At 39.2% G+C, this 20,842-nt stretch overlaps 2 protein-coding genes across 4 annotated transcripts in view; both read left to right on the forward strand.

Annotated features, from left to right (window-relative positions):
* The first annotated feature begins 911 nt into the window (after positions 1–911).
* On the forward strand, positions 912–8,486 carry dipk1b (divergent protein kinase domain 1B). The gene is made up of 5 exons (XM_034709824.1): positions 912–1,442; positions 2,880–3,014; positions 6,318–6,425; positions 6,758–6,934; positions 7,035–8,486. Exons 1-5 carry the CDS (start codon positions 1,374–1,376, stop codon positions 7,845–7,847), a joined length of 1,302 nt encoding a protein of 433 aa, XP_034565715.1. The 5' UTR covers positions 912–1,373; the 3' UTR covers positions 7,848–8,486.
* Positions 8,487–11,084: 2,598 nt separating this feature from the next.
* ttll11 (tubulin tyrosine ligase-like family, member 11) overlaps positions 11,085–20,842 on the forward strand; it is a 33,983-nt gene continuing 24,225 nt past the window's right edge. For 2 of the 3 annotated variants that reach the window (XM_034709946.1, XM_034709948.1), the window contains exons 1-3: positions 11,085–12,173; positions 19,317–19,416; positions 19,755–19,888. In XM_034709946.1, coding sequence (XP_034565837.1) covers positions 11,643–12,173; positions 19,317–19,416; positions 19,755–19,888 — 765 coding nt within the window. In that variant the 5' untranslated portion in view covers positions 11,085–11,642. The remainder of the gene's footprint in view (positions 12,174–19,316; positions 19,417–19,754; positions 19,889–20,842) is intronic. The other variant, XM_034709947.1, reaches the window with a different exon arrangement.

Here is a 20,842-nt window from a genome sequence, read left to right on the forward strand (position 1 = left end):
TACATGCCCTCCTGTCAGGTACTTAAGGAGTTGTAGAGCATTGTATCATTCTTACAAGGGCTGAATGTGCTTCAACTTCAAATGAAAAAGAAACACCATTATGTTCACATGGGGGTGTGTAATTAAAATATGGACACTTGTCTAAAGTTTATTCTAGGATTTATCTAAAGATATTTTCCACCTGGCAGTGTTTGCTCCAAGTACATATAGCTTACTAATAACTTGCTACTAGCTATCAGTCCTCCATAAGAGTATGATTATTTATATATTAGGTGCAATAACAAATAAATAAAGATATTTGTGCCCCTCAAAAAAAGAGATTACTTTGAAAACATTCATTTATTTCATAATAACTTGATATATTGATACATTTTTGATTATGTTTGTTCGGCTATAGGCGATATAAAAAGTAAAATAGAGAAATGCGTGAGACGTGACTAGAATATGTTAAAATGTCACAACATTGAAAAAAATATGGGAAATATTGATGATTTTTCCTGGTATTCTACTTGTATTACATGCACTAGAAGATATAAGCCAAAAATAAAAATAAATATAATTATATTTCTCTGTGTCAAGTGTTGTGTTATAGTCTGAAGTATTTATTATTGCATGTAGTAAATCAAAGCAGAACAATACAGATAAAGTATTAAATATGGTATTAATATTTTTAAAGCATGCTTTAATAGATCTGTTTGTCTAGTGATGTTTCAATGCTATGTTAATTATTCCAATAATGTTAATTGACATGCATTGAACGTGGTCTGTATAGCAGCCTGTTCGTTTCTACCAAAGGGAGAAGAAAGAGCGAGCACACCGAGATTTGTGTCGGCGGTGTAAAAACCACCTCACAGCTGAGATCTCCTCTTCCCCTTTAAAGGAGCGCAGTGATGAGTCGCTGGGAAACAGAGGTTGTGTGCGCTCATCGGGCTATTTCTGTGTCACAATTTGTGTCCAGTTTCATTTGATTAGATCATGAAAAAAAAACAGCTTTTTGCATTAATCGGCTTTGCTTTGTGATCACAGTTGGACGCCGGGGAGGAGGAGGGTCTTAAATTCCAGGCTCAGGCGCAGATTTTGTTTGTGGCGCATATGGAGCAGAAATCTGAAATTGCTCAATTTCAAGGACGCGTGTTTTTATCTTCGGCGTATGATGTGTGTTGACAAATTGGATTACCAACCATAACCACCAGCCTTTGGCGTTCATGCAGGAAAAGACAAGTGATAGGAAACATCATGGCATATGTTGCGATTCTTAGTTTAAACGCAGCTTTTTTGGTGATTTGACGACCCATGGCGCAGGTTTTCAGTGAGGATGTGATCACACAGGGATCTCTGGTTTATCGCTCCGCTGCATCCTCACAAAGTCGCTCATGATGCCCAGGGCTTTCCGGAGACTGGTTCATTTGGTGCTCTTCTGCCCTCTGTCAAAAGGTCTGCAGGTATGATGTCAGTCCGCCTTTGTTTCTATGACACCATCCACACTGTCTGCCTGCATGTCACACTGCCAGGGCAATATCTGCGCCATGGCACGAGTCCCATTTACATGCATCAAAAAATGTGGAGGATGCAACATTTTATTTTATTTCATTTCTTCACTTGATTGCAGTTGACGCATTCATTAGATAATTCAAACTCAAGCTTTATGATGTGTGTTAAGTACATTCATTTATATTCATTTTTATTTTCTCTTCACGATTCTTTAATTACTACTTTGAATCTATATTTTTTCCCTTATCTTATAACTAACTATTATTTCTCTTATTTTTATTATCATTGTTATATCCATTGCTTTATTCAGCTAGTTACCTGTTTAAACATTCGAAGTACATATATACAATTATTTTATTTAACATTATTATCTTTTATATTTGTATTTTATATTGTGTGTGTGTGTTTGTATGCATGTGTGTATGTTTGTATGTATGTATGTATGTATGTATGTATATACAGTATATATATAGTTATTATTTCATTTTATGTATCTATATATTATTATTATTATTATTATTATTATTATTATTTTTGTATGTATATATATATGCTTTCATATGACTATGTTTAAAACATGAAAATATGTTTGAAATGCTGGACCTGTATTGTAAAGCTTGCGTTTTGCCAATAAAAAACAAATCTTGAGAAAAAAAAAATGTGGACGATGAGAGTTAGATGGTGCAACATGCATTTATAAATCATAAGGTCAAGTGGTCAGGTGTTTATTTATTATGGTGTAGGCCTCAGGAGACAGCCTGCATTTCATAGGTGCAAGGACTAATTAGAACATATGAATTCCCAAGTATTTACAATTATTATTGAATTGTTTGGATGTTTTAGTCAAAAGTGTCAATGATTTGCTTCATTTTTGCATTTTAGGATAAGTTTATGGGTTTACTTTCATCTCAGGATAATTATGATAGCAGTTAAACCAACTTTTAACATTATATGTTGTAATTAGGCTAATTAGGTTTTTGATTAATCGATTAAAGACGGCTATGATACTTGTTAATTGAAGCACACGTAGCCTACTTCTTGAGTACAGCTTACATGAACTTGTGTGTATTTCAATTCAGTATTTACTTCCACTAATTCCACTAAATTAGCTTATAATGCATCAAAAAATCTAATATGAAATTTCACCCAATATAATTTCTGTTCAAAAGTAATATATTGTTATATTTTGCTAATAATAACTGTCATTTTACCGTAGTGGCATTTTGAAAAGTAGGCATGCTTTTAATGGACTTAAAGGAATAAATGTTAATTTATTAGGTCAATGAGTTACATACGTGGAAAATCACAGCATATTCAATCATTGTTGTGTTGATTGATTACATGATAAATTGTCATCTTTTTCTTAATTCTTCTTCTTCCCTCTAAAGAGTCGCCTCCCTGCCATCAAGGTGAAGTACCTTCTCCTGGCATGGCTCGGCATCCTCATCGCCAGCTGGGTCATCTACATGCAGTACGCCTCCTACTCTGAACTCTGCCGCGGGCATGTCTGCCATATGGTCATTGTAAGTATAGTCTCTCAATATTATGACTACCACTTTCATAACTTCATACGTGGGTGATGAGGATGCAACACAAAGTCAAGGAGTCTGCAATTATATCTTCATGTTCTGCTGTATAACAATCTCCTACATCAGGTATTGATTAAATATTGTGTTACTGAGTTACACGGTAAATACAAGTGAACAACACTGATATTACGATCAGATTTCAGCTACCAAGGACTTCCAACAGCCTGGTGGTAAAATATAGAAAGCGTAGGAAGTGCAAACTCAACAAATTCAATATTTGGGGGGGAGCTATAATGGCACATCAATACAACATTGATTTGTCTTCAACCCAGAAAAGAACATGCTGTGCAATTTGTTCCGAGGATGTCTGACAGAAAAAAACTGTTTATATATGTCTACATTCTGGTACATTTATTTATAATAACAATATATTTCTGACTCTGTGTGAGTTAGATTTAAAAATAGCTTATTTTCTGTCACTGAAAGCAGAAACAAAATAGCCACATGAGGAAATAAAGTTCAAGCAGCTGCAGTAAAATGAATTGACACTAAAATAATATGCAAAATGTAATACTAATTCTACTGCTTGCTCTGGCTCCTACACAAATGACAATAGGTAGGTTAGCTGTAACTTTAAGCTAACAGAAAACCCTCTTGTAACACTTTTTTTTCTATGGCACTGAAACAAAATGTTTATTTTAAGAGACAGATAATATGCAACAAAAAATGTCATTTATAAGGGAATGGAAAAAGATAATGATGTAGCCGAAATGAAATAACAGTCACTTGTCTCACCAGGGAATTATACAGAAGGGCCAACAGTGAAAAAATAACAATACAAATCAAAAATATATAAATGTATAGTGAAGCAAACCCTATACACAGTAAAACAGGACTGTCGTGTGAATTCTGCAGCACACTTTATCTCCTATGTAAACAGTAAATATGCAATACTGCTGTTAGCTTAGTTAGCTGTAATCTAAAGTTAGCAGAATACACTCTGTTTTTAAAGATTTAATGCTCCAGCTTGTATGCCTTCATTCAGAGGAGATAGGACAGTGGATAGAGCAGGAAGGAATCAAATGAGGGCTGCCTGCTTGAGGACTTCAGACTCTGCATATAGGCACCAAACTTAACCACTAAGCCAGACCGGCACCCTACAGAACACACTCTTAAAACAACTGTTTTCCCCTGTTAGTTCAGTGTGATGAAGTTTTTAAAATTGAGGTTATTGGTTCATCGTGGGCGCTAAGATTAGAATAAACATGAGGGATTTGATGAGCAAGTGTTTGGATTGGATTTATAACTTGGCCAAAGTTTTAACACCCACCTCTCCTTCAAGAGATACAAAAGAGACGACAGTGGCAAAACACTAAGTATGGAACAAAAATGCCAAAAGAGGAATTATGATGAACTTTAAATGAATCAGAGCCTCCATGTTAATTTTACTGCCTGCTCTGGGTCCTAGTTGAAATCAAATACACAACATGTACATTAGCTTTGTTAGCCTTGAATTTAAGCTAATAGAAACAGTCTTTAAAACAACAGTTTTTCCATGTCAGTTCCATAAATCCATTGATTTAGAGGTAGACACAAACATTCTGATAAGGTGAGATATTAAGATATGTGAAGGAACATGATACATGAGGATGGATTAGGATGTAGCCCAAACCTGCAACTCTGACAGAATATCACAGTAAAGGGACAACAGTAGCAAAACATTAAGTATTTGGTAAAATTATGTATTGTGAAGCAAACCTGATCAACACAGAGTAAAAACAAACTTCTATGTTAATTCAACTTATTACTACAGCTCAAACACGGACAAAAGGGTATATACATGCTAGTTAGCCAAGTTTGCCGCCATGTTAAGCTAGCAGAAAGCACTCCTTCAGTACCAGTTTATCTGTGTTAATGAGATTAACTAATTGAAAGGTAGACATTGCAACACTGTGGGAAATAAAATTGTAAACAAAACGATTTTTCTTTCTTGATAAAACTGTATTTAAATGGATAAGCCAACCTGATACACTCACAGTAAAACAGTCATGCCAATTATTCCGCCTGCTCATGCTCCTACAGAAATAATACAAATGTTCATCACATACGTTAGCTTAGGTAGCTGCAACTTCAAGCTAGCAGAAAACACATTTTTGTCTGTTAGATGAAATCAGTATATAAAAAAGTAGCAACAGACAATATCAAATATAAAAGACTGTCACACTGGGTCAGCCTCCTCGTTCATTTATGGCTTTTGATTCTGGGAAAGGACACTGCCTGTAGCTAAACTCCTCCTGCTGTGCCCAGCTGTTTCTGGTGTTGAGAACAGAACAAGCACTGACATTTAATGAGACATTGACGAAAACCATGGCATGCATAATGAAAGATCAATGATACAACCTCATTATAACAAATAATCCAATCTGCACAACTGTGTGATTCGGGGTTTACAGCTTGTGTGCTTCAGTTTGAGGCAGTGTGATAAATTGAGACCAATATGATTACACAGACACATTTATTGTCAGAAGAATTACTGCTGACAAGCACTTTTTGTAGGCTGCAGAAAGGGTTTTGATGTGCCTGTCGCTGCTTTTTATGTTAGTCACTTTTTATGAACATGGCTGCTCTGAACTGGGAAGAGCGGTGCATTATGGAGGTGTGTTAGTAGGAATGTGGTGGTCAGCTGCTGTTTTGGGGTGAAAGATTAAAAGAATTGGGTCCTGCTTAAAGGTAAACTGTGCACAGTGTAGACCCATGATATTTCATGCTGTTATTTGGCTTTATATGGCAGGTAGGCATGCACATCAGAGGTGAGAAGGCTACTTAATTCTGTTTCATGACCTCCTCTATGAGACTCCTGAAAATGTCCTGACACCCAGGGACATTTTCCCCTTTTCAGTCCTCTATTTGATGCTGTAAAGGTTATGTGGAGTTGAAATCTTATTGTATCTATACTGTATTAGATATTGTTTCAATTCACAGTAAATGAGTCAGATAGTTGCAGTGGACAAGACAGCGCTGTATCGCCTGGAAATAAAAAGAAGCCATATTCAAAAACTTGGATTTTGCAAAAAGTAAAGGTACCTTTTTTCTCTGCACCTCATAAAAAGGAGGACCGAGCAATATGTCTCCCCTGTATTGTCTCTTCATAAGTAATCTCTGCAAATGGCTCGGGTGAATGTTCACAAACCTCAGAGAGTGAAACAAACACAGTTTTTGAAATGCCTATCCATCAAATTTGCAAACTGCACCTGTTTCCTGTGGTTTATGTAATGCATCTTCTGTTTCTTTTTACAGTGTGATCACTACAGAAGAGGCATCATATCAGGCTCATCCTGCAAGGCTCTGTGTGAACAGAGAACTCTAACTCTGCAGCACTGCATGTCCACCTCCTCCACATATCAGGTACAAAAACACACAAGCTAACAAAAATACATCCAAACCAGTACTTTCATTTGTATAGTGTCTGATATCATCAGGCTGTTGTCTGATGAAGGGCAATGACGTTGGTCATCATTTTATTAAATTTGCATCGATTAGCTTCTGGTGTACAGACTTTGTCTACTCTCTAAACAATGAAACAAACTTGTATACAGTTCTCAGCACTGTTGAAGTTACATTGAAGTGAAGCTTGTATTAAAACCAACTCCCAACCACCAGCTTTTTGTGTCACACTCATGCTACTGTCATATATAATGTGTCTGATCTCTTACTGTGCTCACCTGTTGAACCTGCAGGTGTACAGTGGGCTGTGGAAGGAGAGGCCTGTTGTCATAAAATGTGGTGTTGAGGATCCAGTGAAGACTGAAGGCGCTCCTGACTCCGTCCTCAGACAGGAGATGACTTTATTCGACAAACCAACACGCGGAACCTCCATGGATGAATTCAAAGAAATGCTGCATAGCTTCCTCAAGGTCTTTTCCCATTCAGCATTTTCATTATACGAGACATCATATGAGTCACAATAATTTGTTTTCTCTTATTGGTCTGAACTGTGTGACCTTCTTTTTGCAGACTAACCTTGGTGAGCAGCCATCTTTGAGCACCCTGGTGGACAGGGTCATCACCCTTGCTGATGTCAACCAGGATGGCAAAGTGTCTCTAGCCGAGGCCAAGTCTATCTGGGCGCTCCTCCAGATAAATGAGTTCCTCCTGATGGTGGCGCTGCAGGAGAAGGAGCACACTGCCAAGCTGCTGGGTTTCTGTGGGGACCTTTATGTGACAGAGCAGGTGGGCCACAGCTCCCTCTACAGGCTGGAGATCCCTCATTACCTGCAGGCTGTGGTACCCGAGGCCTTGAGCTCCAGCCTGAACCACTGGCTGGCACCGTCCTGGCCCCGCAGGGCGCGCATCACCATCGGCCTGTTGGAGTTTGTGGAAGAGGTCTTCCACGGCTCCTACGGGAGTTTCCTAATATGCGACGCCAGCCCTCGCCATGTGGGCTACAATGCAAAGTATGACTGCAAGATGGCCAACCTGCGCAGTGTGGCGTCTGAGGCGGTTGTGAGGGGATATTTGAGGGGTCGGCGATGTGAGACGAACGCGGACTGTACTTATGGTCAGGACTGCACGGCCACATGTGACCGACTGGTTAAGCAGTGTAACACTGAGGTCATACAGCCCAATCTTGCAAAGGTGTGTGTGCTGTTGCAGGATTATCTGCTGTTTGGAGCACCCTCAGACCTCCGCGGGGATCTGGAGAAGCAGCTACGCACCTGTGTGACTCTCAGCGGTCTGGCGAGCCAGATGGAGGTGCATCACTCACTAGTCCTTAACAACCTGAAGACCTTACTGTGGAAGAAGATTTCTAACACTCAGTACTCTTGAGAAACATGTTTTATCAGAGACAGTGGCTATTTATATATATTTTCATGCTACACTGACTGTGAATAAGAGGAAACTGTGAAGTATACAACATGAAGCAGCAGATGATGCAGACTCTCATAAAGCCTCATACAAGGCCCATTATGCTGTTGTTTTCCAATGCATAATCTGAGAAGCACATTCATCTGGTGAGGCATTATATTCTCAGGGCACTGCCTGTAAGTTAATTTGTAAAATAACATGTGAACCTTATAACTTAGTTTTTAAAATAGTTTCATAGAATACTCGCTAATCTGTGTCGTATGAAGGTCAGAGAATTGACATGGTGTGAACGTTTTTTGTATAAGTGTATATGTAATATGTATAATGTTCCCTGTGCTTACATGAATCTCACAGAGAATAGAAACAAATGACTGATGCAATACTGCATACATGAAGATGAAAGTGAAATACCATAACTGATATCGACCCAATATTGTTAATGTAAACAAATCATCCTGAACAAACTGGAGTTGTAAAGGACAATCAGACATGGTATGAATTCAATAAACATGTTATCCATGAATAAAGTTATAGAGTCGAGAAGTGGCGACTGTGTGTGTATCTTTGTCGAATATAATAATAACAGTCAATGAGGCAGAATGCTGGGATGATGTCATTCCACCAAGGAGCTAGCATCGGGGGCGTATCAGCATCTGAGTAAAATGGTGGAGACGATGGAACAGAACAGCCCCAAGTGTTTGTGTCCATGTGGCTTACACTGTTTATACGCCTTGCCACTTTCGCTCCTGCAGCACAGTAACAATAACCAATGCTGCATCGTTAAGTTGATACATTTAGAAGTACAAAGTCTGATGGCGGTAGATCTTCATTACGACACTTTAGCGTAATCACTAAAAGTGGCATTCTTTGACACACTTCCTAACCTTGTATTTTCAGTCAACTTTTATTGAAGATATTAAGCCTGCAGAGGGTCTTACCCAGACTCCAAAAATGCTTCAGCACCAATACTAACCAGATTCTAGTGGACTTGCTGATACGGACATGCTGGACTCCAGCGGCAACAGCTTCAACTACTCGTCTCATCACTATCACCTCTCTCTCTTACTCCCCTCTATCCCTCTTTCAAGACCCAACTTGGTTAAGGCATGATGGCTGTCTAACATGAGTCTGGTTCTGCCTGAGGTTTCTGCCTGTTAAAAGGAAGTTTTTCCTTGCCACTGTAACTAGCTAAATACTGCGATGTGCAATGCTCTTGATGGATTAAGGTGGGGTCAGACTTAGTCTTACCCTGTCTTGAAGTTGGGTCTCTGTTCATAATTTGACATAGAGTGGTCTAGACCTCCTATGTTTGTAAAAGCGTCTTGAGACAACGTTTGTTGTGATTTGGCGCTATACAAATAAAGATTGATTGATTGATTGATTGATTGACTTAGGACATAATCACTCATTTGGGTTTCAGGAAGTGCAATCCTGGAAACAGATCACATTTTATATCAATTGTTCTATATACAAAATTATTGTGTCTGACATTGTACTCCGCCTCTGGGACTTTCTTCATCCTCCTCATAAGCTTCCCTGCTGTAGCTTTTCTATTGTGACTGCTCATCCACCTCAATGAGTTCTACCTCCTCCATGTCGTCAGTGATCATCACATTGTCCCTGGGACATTAAAATTTAGTTTTTATATGACAATACACCCCTCCTTGGATCTGAATAACTTGTAAATCCATAATCCGATTTTTTTGCAGCCCAAGATGCCTTTTCAGGGCGAACGTATACTTGCTTTCATACTTGATGGATGTAGACAGTTAAAAGTGGTCTGCTAATTTTAGTCAAATGATCAAGTTAAAAACTAATAATAAGTCAGCATTAGACCTAACCACGTATCATTCTTCATTTCAAAAACCTCTAACACGGGCTGAAGATATGGCCATGGGTGCTCAGGTGGAGAATTATAGCCATCATTACCACCACTAAATGAACTGCCTGATTTGAGTGAAATTTGCTCTGTGTTTGCTCCACGTTCAACCGTGGAGACGCAGGATATACAGGTATGTCTCAGCCACTGCAAAGAACAGAACTACACAAACACATTTTACTGTCTTAGGGATCAGATTTCAGAAAAGAGAAGGACATCCATGAGCTGACTTCAAAGCAGAAGTAGTGAGTAACTAGAGCATTGATAGAAAAGTAGTGGAGTAAGAAGTACAATCATTGTCTTCTAAGTAATAAGTTTCCCCCGAAAATAAAACTCAAGTAAAGTACAGATAATCAAAAAATTTACTTAAGTACAGTACTCAAGTAAACTTACTCTGTTACTGTCCATCACTGTTAATTGGGGATATCCGAGGATAGCTTTGCTCAAATAACTTTGTGCAATAACTTACCTTATCTATTTATCAGAAAGAAGTGTACATAGTGTGTATATATCTGTAATAGTTGCCATATTTTATTTTATTCTCTTTTATTCTTTTTTTATTCTATTTTATTTTATTTTTTTATATTATATTTTACCCTTGTCATTGCTATTATTAGTGTTATTATATTTTTTAACTATGTTAGAACATTGTTGTATTCCCCTGTCCCATGTTGTAAGCTGCTGTAACAAAAGAATTTCCCCCAACGGGGGACAAATAAAGTATATCTTATCTTATCTTATCTTATTTGTATGTGAAAAAAAGAAAAAACCCAATAAAGAGATTTAAATTCATTTTATTTTATTTAGTCTTATTGATATATTACCATTATAACTGTTAACATTATTACTATATATTGATATTCTTTGGGAGATATGTCATGTTTTGTTTTCGTCTATCTTTCTCTATGCTCACTGAAAAATTGAAAAAAAGGAAATTATGGCTTGTTGTACTATTATTTTTGTTCTTCAATACTTGGGATGCACAGTATTTTGTTGTAAAAGTCACTCATTGTACATATCTTTTCTTTTGTGACTTCCGGTGTTGATCTGTCATTGTATACTTGCCATATTTCTCAATAAAAATATTTATTAAAAAAAAAGAAAGGAGAAATGAACTGCTGAAAATGAAATAAAAATTGTTCAAAGCCGCTGAAAAAAATTAAATTAAATAAGAAAAGAAAAAGAACTGATGAGCAAATTAAATATATATTAATAATACATTTCTAAAAACAACAGCAAAGCTTCTACTGAGTTTATATTCAGGCAGAGTTAGTATTCATTCTTGATATCTGGAAATTACGAGGATCCTTGAATGCGTCATCAGCTGTGATAGAACCAGATGGAGGTTGGGCATCGGGGCTGGTCTGCTTTCTGCTGCTGCTGCGGCTTAACAACACAGGGACCAGATAGCAGAGGAGGACCGTGGGTGTTATCATGACAGGGCTCGCTGCTTCTAGAGGAGTAGATAACGGTACCGGTGAGGTAAAGTCTGTCAGGCGTCCAGTCGTGGTTCCTCTTAGAACCATATGTTAGCTTTAAGAAGTTTGACAAGCTAACTGAAGGTTTGTTTTTTTTCATTTAGCCTGTTAGCTCGAGCAGCTAGGTGAAGTAAATGCAGTTCCTATGACAGCTGGTAAATACCGTTAGCTAACAGTACTAGTTTAACTATTTACTAGCTAAATAACATTGAAGACTGTTAGGGTTTTCTAGCCTGCTTGAGAGAGTCTCATTTGAGAAAAAACATCACAGAAGCAAATGGCTTATTCAGTTTAATTAGCTATTTAAGCTAGCAATGCGTACCTCATTATATCAGAATAACGTTAGCTTACCGGTGTCACATTACTGCACTCTATGGTACAGTTATAGCATATTGCATAATGAGTGATAACTATGTCAAAGTGCAGCTTGAGCAGATGAAATCATTAGGGGAGGCTGGAGAGAAGGAGGGTGTGGACAATGAGGAGCAGGTCCCTGTGTCTCCCCCCTCTGCTGACCCTCCCAGCATCACCATAAGCAGCAGTGATGTCTCCAACACCTCCATCACTTCCAGACAAAGAGGTAAAAGTCGCAGTAAGCTAGTGAAGGATGACAAGAACTCTACTGGCAAAAGCATCTCAGATCTGTCACTGCACGGCTCTGTGGTTTCTGCTCCTGCTGGGAAGAACTTGAATAGACCGGGCCTGGAGCGGACACTTCACATCAAAGGGACTGGGAAGACCCTGCAGGGCAAGTCTGAGAATAATGGGAACTATGTGACCATTCAGCCGTCCAAGAACATCCAGGAAGCACGGCGCGAGGAGGCGCTGAAACTCACAAGGAAGAGGAGACCAGTGACGGTGGACACAGCCAAAGCCAAAACATCCTTAGAGGCACTGAAGATCAGCATCAAGCAGCTCAAATGGAAAGAGGTATGCTGCACCTTTTTTGTCTTGGAGTAATGTGATTAACTCTTGCTCTTCTGGTTTTGCTAAGCAGAGGTGGAGGGCTTCATCCAGAGATCATCCCTACCCTGACATCAGCTTCTTTGAGCACCAGTGGTTCACTAAGATGACAACCAGCTTAGGCGTGTGTCACGAATACACATGCATGAACACCCCTGCCTTGTTGTCGTCCAACTGTGTGCCTTTAAGGACCAGGTTTTACATTACAGCTTCACCCTTGGTGGTTTGATTTGCCCTCTTTGGTTCAGGCTTAGGTTTTTAGAATGGGGATTGGAGACTTTTGAGGGCCATGTTGGTATGAAAAGCAGCATATGCATGGTACAACCCTTTGTTTTGATATCTGCAGGGACTGAATCAATCAATCGATCAATCAATCAATCAAGCTTTATTTAAATAGCACCTTTCATACAAATCAAATGCAACCCAAAGTGCTTTACAGCGATTGAAAACAAGAAAGAAGCAGAAATGAAGCAAATGCAAGACATATTAGGGGAAAATAATAATAATAATCATAATTTTTTTTTATAAAAATTACAATTAGCACACCAACAATAAAATATGTGCAATTAAAATAAGTTAGAGAATCAAAATTAAGAATACAAATAGTTTTTAATAAATAGATTTAAAAAGGGTAAGGATAAGAGTTGAAAATAAAACTAAGGCTAAAAATATCAATAAAACTGAGTAAATAAATACAATAAATACATAAAAATAGAATAAGATAACAGTTAAAATTGCTAATAAAGCAACATTTAAATCAATATTACAGTAAAAGGTAAGTAATAAAACTGTTAAACCCTACATAAAAGCCAGACTGAATAAATATGTTTTTAATTTATGTTTAAAAGTCTCAATATCTCTGTCAGCTCCTCTCAGATCCTCCGGCAGGCTGTGTCATAGTTTAGGAGCGTAGTGGCTAAATGGTGGATGAAAAACTTAAGAAATAACCCTTAGAAGATATGAACTCATGCCTCATGTGGAACAGTACAACAAAGACTAACAAAACCTATTACTTACAGTTCCAGAGGAATCATTCTGCACAGAATTACTGACTTGAGATAAGTCTAAGTGCTTTTAAGAGCCAGTTAAAGACAATGGGATCTTTACTGCTGCAGCCCATGAACGTTACTTTAATGGACGATTACATGTGGGTCTAAATCAATCCATAATAATTACATCAGCCAGGAAAAGTCATCCTCTCCTAATGTGGCTTCAGACTAGATTATGTAACGGCTCCCTTGTGTGTCTCTGTTCTCTGTCATCAAAGCTTTGAAATTGTATTGGAGTCAGCGCTGACAAAAAGTGAATCACAAAGCTGTGTTTTCAGAAAATGGTAGGTATGTTTGTAAGACTTATTTTTGCACACCGGCGCCTAAACAGCATATTTACGAGGAGCAGAAATAGCTTTGTGGAGACAAGTTTGATGAACACAAGTTTCCAGTGATGACATTGAGGTTATATAAAAAGCTTGAGCAACTTTTGCACAGATTTTGGGAAGTAGAAGAAAGAAAGTAGATGGGGGCCATATTGATCTGAAAGAAAATATCAATCAATCTTTATTTGTATAGCGCCAAATCAAAACAAACGTCATCTCAAGACGCTTTCACAAACATAGCAGGTCTAGACCGTACTCTATGTTAAATTATTAACAAAGACCCAACACCAAGACAGGGTAAGACTCAGTCTTATCCCACCTTATCCAGTATCTGCAGTATTTAGCAAGTTACAGCGGCGAGGAAAAACTTCCTTTTAACAGGCAGAAACCTTGAGCAGAACCAGACTCATGTTAGACAGACATCTGCCTCGACTGAGTTGGGGTTAGAAAGGGGGATAGAGGAGAATAAGAGAGAGAGAGAGTCTAGTAAATAGACAGAAGATGTTGTAGTGATAGAGTCTGGCATTGATTTTCCTAAAGATTGCTTCTGCATGTCAAAATATATTATGGAGGGCGCATATTTAGCCTCGTGGTTGCAGGCGGCCTGGGTTCAAGTCCCACTTTCCTGTTCTGTCCACTCCCCTATATCCTTTACAATAAAAATGTGTAAAAGCCCCAAAAATATAACTTAAATTAATAAAATAAATTATAATAATATATAACTTGGAGATAAATCTCTCAATCAGTTGAAACAGAAAACAGCCGTCATTGAGCATCAGTATGGGCAGTTAAAAATTAAACAGTGTTTCTCTTCTCCGGTCAACACTCGTGAATATTTAAAGCGGCTGAAAGCTCTTCATTTTGACTTTTTCTTTCTTAACTTCTTCACTCTGTGTGAGCTCTCTGGGCCTCAAGGAAAGCTAGCTTTTTGACTATTATGTGGCTAAATGCAGGCGAATCAATAGCAAACTGTAGCTACAACTATGTCTAATATTTATAAGGCTGTCACCATTAATATAAATGACATAACTGATGTGAATTTTTTTTTTAAGTTACATTTTTTGGGCATTTTCGCTTTTAATGGACAGGACAGCTGAAGAGAGAGGAAATGTGGGGAGTAGAGAGAGGGGGAGGACACGCAGTAAATGGTCCAGGCTGGAATGGAACCTGCCACCTCTAGGACGAGGGCTATAGCCTCTGTGTATGGGTGCACACTTAGACCTCTAGGCCATTGACATCTAAGGAAAAAATAATGAATTAATTTAACCTTTCAATCTACAGAAGCTGTTTTCATGGTTTCATATTCAAAGCAGAGCTGCAGTGATGAATGTGTTAACCATTGGACAAAACATTGGCAACTGTGTTGACTATGAATAATTTGGAAGGGTGGGTTGCCTTTCCTCTTCTTACATAATAGAAAGTCACTTGGACAAAATGTTTGATGATGTCACCTTGAGCTTTGGACATATTTCACTGACATGTTGCACCATTTTCACAAGTTTTATCAACCCATCCACCATTAAGTGAATCATCTGTAGATAAATTGACGGTGCAGCTGTTACATAAAGTTCTAATTCACAGCATTCTTCTGATCGATTATCCTTCTTTAACTTTGAAAAAGGCGTTGATTGATAACTTGGCACAACACCAAGCCCATCACACCATCACCTCTAACCCCAACTAAGCCTGACAACGTCTGTTTGTGAGCCTCCATCGTCTAAAATTACAAATGATAGATGTGGATGAAAGTTACTCCGAATGAAAAAGCAGCCAGTTTGAAACATTTATGCGAGGGCTAATTGATCCACTTCTTGTTTCTCTCTGAGTCAGAAACACCATCTGGTCACTCTGAATGCTCTGCAGTTTAAACCTGCCATCAGCTATTAATAACACACTCTGCATTATGCATGAGAGGTAAAGAAGGGCAATGCCACGAGGCAGGCAAAGTAAAGACTCTACTTAGAACCTGTAGCCACGCAGTGACACTTAAACCCCTCCAGGTCTGGTATCAGAAACGATAGACAGAACCTATACATTACCTCGCTTTGTCCTCATGGTCAACCCCCAACTAAGTGAAGGGCTCTCTAGATCAAGTGCTGTTTGTCAGGATCTTTGAGGGGTTGCAACTTGATCAGCCTTTGTGAATATGTTTATGAAATGGATTGGTGACGATCTTCTTTAATGAGTTGTAACACAGGCAGTGTGTTAGAACAGAGGATGCTGGATACAGTATTGGGGAGTTTGTGGACATTTTAGCAACTGATGACTCGTAACACTTCCATTTTCAGTAAATTTAGATCCCTGTAATTACTCCGTCTCTACATCTGCAGTATTTCTCTGGCCTGAGAAGCAGCTGTCTTCTGACTTTCAGCATATGGCATTCCCTTAAACAGTGGGAAATGATTAGCCTTAAGCTCCTCTAATCCAATAACGTTTCAGTCCTCTCTTTGAGGCAGAGATTGGCAGCTTGGCAAGTGACAACTTCAGAAAATGAGTTTAATAACTGGCATTTAATCACAGGCCTGGTATATAATATTAGAAACCCAGGGATTAAGCTGACATCTCCAATAAAAGCAGATTCATTTTAAAAGCCTGCTATCTAGGGCTAACCTTGTGGCATATTTAGAAAATACTAACCTGTATGAATTAAACTTTGAATGCTATTAACTGGAGGCATGATGGACAGGATGCAATTTAAAATATCCTATTTATATATGGCTGCATATGTCTCCAAGTAGCTGGAAAAGTTAAATTTGCTGACTCATGATATAGTCTGCAACAATAGGTCGCACTCTCTTTCATGTCAATCCTTCCATTCACAGAAATTGTGGCTATTATTGGACCTTACTTTAAAAACAGCTCAATTTAATTTGACCTCCCTTCCTGATTCCATTAGATAAGTTTACACTGGTTGGCATCTCCATGTTGGTATTTATAGCATTAGAGCAGGGTTACCATGTTTCACACGCTCACATGATAACTCATTAATGAGATGCTACTCCGTCAGAGATCTATCTGGTTGCTTGTCAGAATCAGAGGAGATTAGTAGTAGTGACGCTATGCTAGTGACCAGTTGATATAGAGACCATGTATTAAAGTTAAAGATGGATTTAATACTTCAGATCTAGTTCAGCTGGTTTTGGGATGAAGACGACATACAAGCATCACAGAAAGAAAGGTAAACATCAACTGAGCTGCCAGTTTCAGGAGTGGGCTGTTGAGGATGTTAGCTAGACTAAAAAAGAAGGCTCAAAGATACAGTTGGAAATAAAGTTCATTCATATGTCTTTGTTACATATTTTAAGGCGGTATTCTTTAAGGTTAGATAAGCAAACTGGGGTTAAAAGTTCAATGTGAGGAATCGATGTCTCTCTACATCTCCAGGCGGGGGAGCTCAGGTTGTTTTTAGGTTTGGATAATCCCGGTGTTTATCACTCTCTAGGTTTTTTAGAGGAGCCTAATTCTCCAAAGAGGTCTCCTCCTCAGGACAAACAAGCCAGATAATTCAAATGGATGAAACACTAGAGGAAGCAGTTTCAGGGTGAAAATAATCAGAATCTCTGAAGCACTTCTACAGACAGCAGCATAAGGAAGAGCTGGAAGCTAGGCTAATGCTAACTGAATCTTAGTTTTTGCACAACAGTTTGCTTTGTGTGTAGTTTAGGATTCCTACCTCTTAAGGACCGTTTTCATACACTACCAGTCAAAAGTTTGGACACCTTCTCATTCAATGGGTTTCATTTATTTTAATTTCCAACATTGTAGTTTAATACTGAAGACATCAAAACTATGAAATAATCTGGTTTTGCCATAATCTGGATTACAACAGTAGTCAAATAGGGCAATCCATTGTGTACTAACCCTACCTCTGAACAACACAACTGATGGTCTCAAACACATTAAGAAGGCAAGTCATTCTACAAATGAAATCTTGACAAGGCTCATGTTAATTAGAAACCATTCCAGGAGACCACTTCATGAAGCAGACTGAGAGAATACCAAGAGTGTGCAAAATTGTCATGAAGGAAAAAAGGGGTCTACTTTACAGAATCTAAAATATAAAACATATTCTGCTTTGTTTAACACTTTTTTGGGGATTAAATAATTCCATATATGTTCTTTCATAGTTTTGATGTCTTCAGTATTAATCTACAGTGTTTCAAATAATTAAAATGAATACAAACCCTTGAATGAGAAGGTGTTTCCAAACTTTTGACTGGTATTATATGACGTACTAAAATCCCTTAACAATGTGGTTACAGGTTAAATATCAGTGTCTTAACAATGCTCTTCATTGGACACAGGATTGAAGGTGAGGTAGGCTGCCAGCTGAGCTGCCATGAACATCAGTGGAATTAACATTTTACCATTTTGTCAACAACCTCCTTCTTTTGGACAGGAGTGCACCTGCATCATTTTCTTACAAACAAGATGTCCACTGTAAAACATTTGCTTTGGCAGTGGAGAATTGAGCTCTAACCATTGACATTATATAAACATGGACAATGCATCTCCTTCTTGTCCCACCCTACAAAAGTGGTGCTCAAATATCTCCTGTGAAAAGCACTGACATCTTGCACATTTGTAGCCAGGCTCTCTTTCTTTTTCTTTTTAAGATTTTATTTTGGGCTTTTTTATGCCTTTAGAGGATAGAACAGCTGTTAGGTTGAATAACTGGGAAGCCAGATTTAGGAATGACATGCAGCAAAGAGCTCCAGGCCAGATTTGAACCCAGGCTGCCTGCTTCGAGGCCTACAGCCTCTGCGAGTTTAACCACTGAGCTGAACCCACACCCCTAAGAGTCGTCTCTTGGACAAATTGCTAACCAAAACACACATTTGACCTATGGATAAAAGGTCAAAGATTGCTCAGGTTGGTGGAGAACTCAGTGTAACAGCTTCTGTTTGGAAACCAACATGGGTGATGGGTTTCAAGGCACCCCTTAGTTCCTGTTTTAAGGTTTGTCTTATCTCTGATGTGAAGTTTCAGTGAAGTCCAAGCTTCTGCAGCATCCTATCATTGAGTGATATTTGATACAAGGGTGAGTCAGTCAATGCAAATAATTCCGGAAAGGCTGATCTCCTGTTTCCTCTCTCATCCCTTCTCCAATTTCCCTCCTCTCTCCTCGATCCTCTGTCCTCCGAGTAGCGTTAAGAGCTTTGGAGTGCTACTAAATACGGCGGGTCCGTAAGTACTTCTAGTTCGGCCGAGGACCGGTGACCGAGTAGAGGTCAGTTATGGGCTTTGGCATCCACGGTATGGCTCTGTCCAATACCCAATACTAGATCTGCACGCCAACAGACTGTTGCTACTGTGTCATAATTAACCAGCCTTATGTTGAAGTAATTCTCAGGCGTCCAATCACACTCGTTATTTCTGTTGTGTTCTGTACATCACACATCCACTTTTTTTTTTACTCCATTGTAACAACTCATTTGGTGCAAAATATGTTGTTTGGATTGTGTTAGTGTGGGCAGGAGTCGAGGTGCCAGCAGGATTGCCTAGCTCTCCTAATCCTTTTATAGTATCACTAACTCCTCTTTCCTCGCCCATCACAACTGAACACGCACTACGAGATTATCCGTTGGCTCTTGGATCAGAGAGTTTACCACCAATTACCCACGTCCAGAGTATTACTAACAGAATTAGCCTTTAGTGGCACTTACACATGCAGAAAAGTATGTTTTTAATGGTTTTAATCAGTGTCTTCTTCCCCCTCTCTTCTCCTCTCTTAGTTTCCTCTGGGTAGACGGGCGCCCTGTGATATCTACTGGCACGGCGTGTCCTTCCATGACAATGAACACATCGTCTCAGGGCAGGTGAACAAGTTCCCAGGTATTTGCACAGCCTCTTCCTTCCTCTCATGTAAACTTCTACTGATTTAAAGCACCCCACATGTATTCCTATTAAACTGTAAGTGGATAGATGGCTTCATCTCAGCTCACAGTACTTTGTATTCTCAGTATTCTGTAATCACAACAAGAGGGATTTAGTTAAAGCCTTACTGATCCTAATTGCTCCATGTGTAACCTTTTCATTCCACAGCAATTATCAGTTCTCTGGAGATTATTGTATTAGGAAGAAGAAATCTACATCAGTGGAGTCTCCTGGCTCACATGTTAGTCCCTTGCATTTTGCAGTAAATCCCTGATACAATGCGTTATGAATTGCAGGAATGATTGAAATGCTGAGGAAGATCAACCTGAGTCGAGCAATGCGGACTATGCAGGAGCTGTTCCCGGATGAGTACGACTTCTATCCTCGTTCCTGGATCCTGCCGGAGGAGTATCAGCAGTTTTCAACACAGGTATAGTGCAGACAGAGGGCTGTGATTCTCGACATGTTACAAGGAGGGTTTCTGTGGTTATCAATCAACCTTTATTTGTATAGCACCAAATCACAACACATGTTATCTCAAGACGCTTTTACAAACATAGCAGGTCTAGACCACTCTGTGTCAAATTATGAACAGAGACCCAACACCAAGACAAGGTAAGACTCAAGGCCAAATTCCACCAGATCCGTGTCCAGTCCGTCTCCGATCCGTCATGGCACCGGATCTGATAGGTTTCTATTCTAGTCAATGTGTTAACTTCCACTGGATCCGCTCGGTTGTGTTCAGGCTGCGTCTCTGATCTGGCAGGTCGGAACACAACAGATCAGATACACAAGACTTCTATTTTTGCAGGATGCCAGAGCACGACGCATCAATTCAGCACAGAGCAGATGGAGTGGGAAAGGAAGTCAGGCACCAATGAAACAATCCATGTCACCGTTCGATCGTTTTTAATTTAACTATGACAACAAAATGTCATTTTGAGCGGAGGCAGGCCTGGAGTCAACCGGTCTGAGGTTTTCAGAGGCTGATAAAGACAACATGGACAAGGAGAGGAGGAGAATCCTTGATTCAGTGATTGCCACAGGAAAACCTCGGTCACATGACTCCAGTTCAGGGGTCCTGCTCCGTGCTCTCTTCCGAAAATGCTACACCTGGAGGACGAAATAGCACGGAGACGGACCGGACACAGATCTGGTAGAAGTCCTGTGTTAGTCTTACCCCACCTTAATCCACCATGAGCATTGCACCCTGCAGTATTTAGCTAGTTACAGCGGCGAGGAAAAACCTTTTAACAGGCAGAAACCTCGAGCAGAACCAGACTCATGTTAGACAACCATCTGCCTGGACCGACCAGGGTTTATAGGGAATTAGTGTTAGAGTTGCAATTGTTGCTAGTTCCCAGGGAAAACTGTGACACTTGTC

Source organism: Notolabrus celidotus, chromosome 19 (genome assembly GCF_009762535.1).
Source record: "Notolabrus celidotus isolate fNotCel1 chromosome 19, fNotCel1.pri, whole genome shotgun sequence".
Lineage (NCBI taxonomy): Eukaryota > Metazoa > Chordata > Actinopteri > Labriformes > Labridae > Notolabrus > Notolabrus celidotus.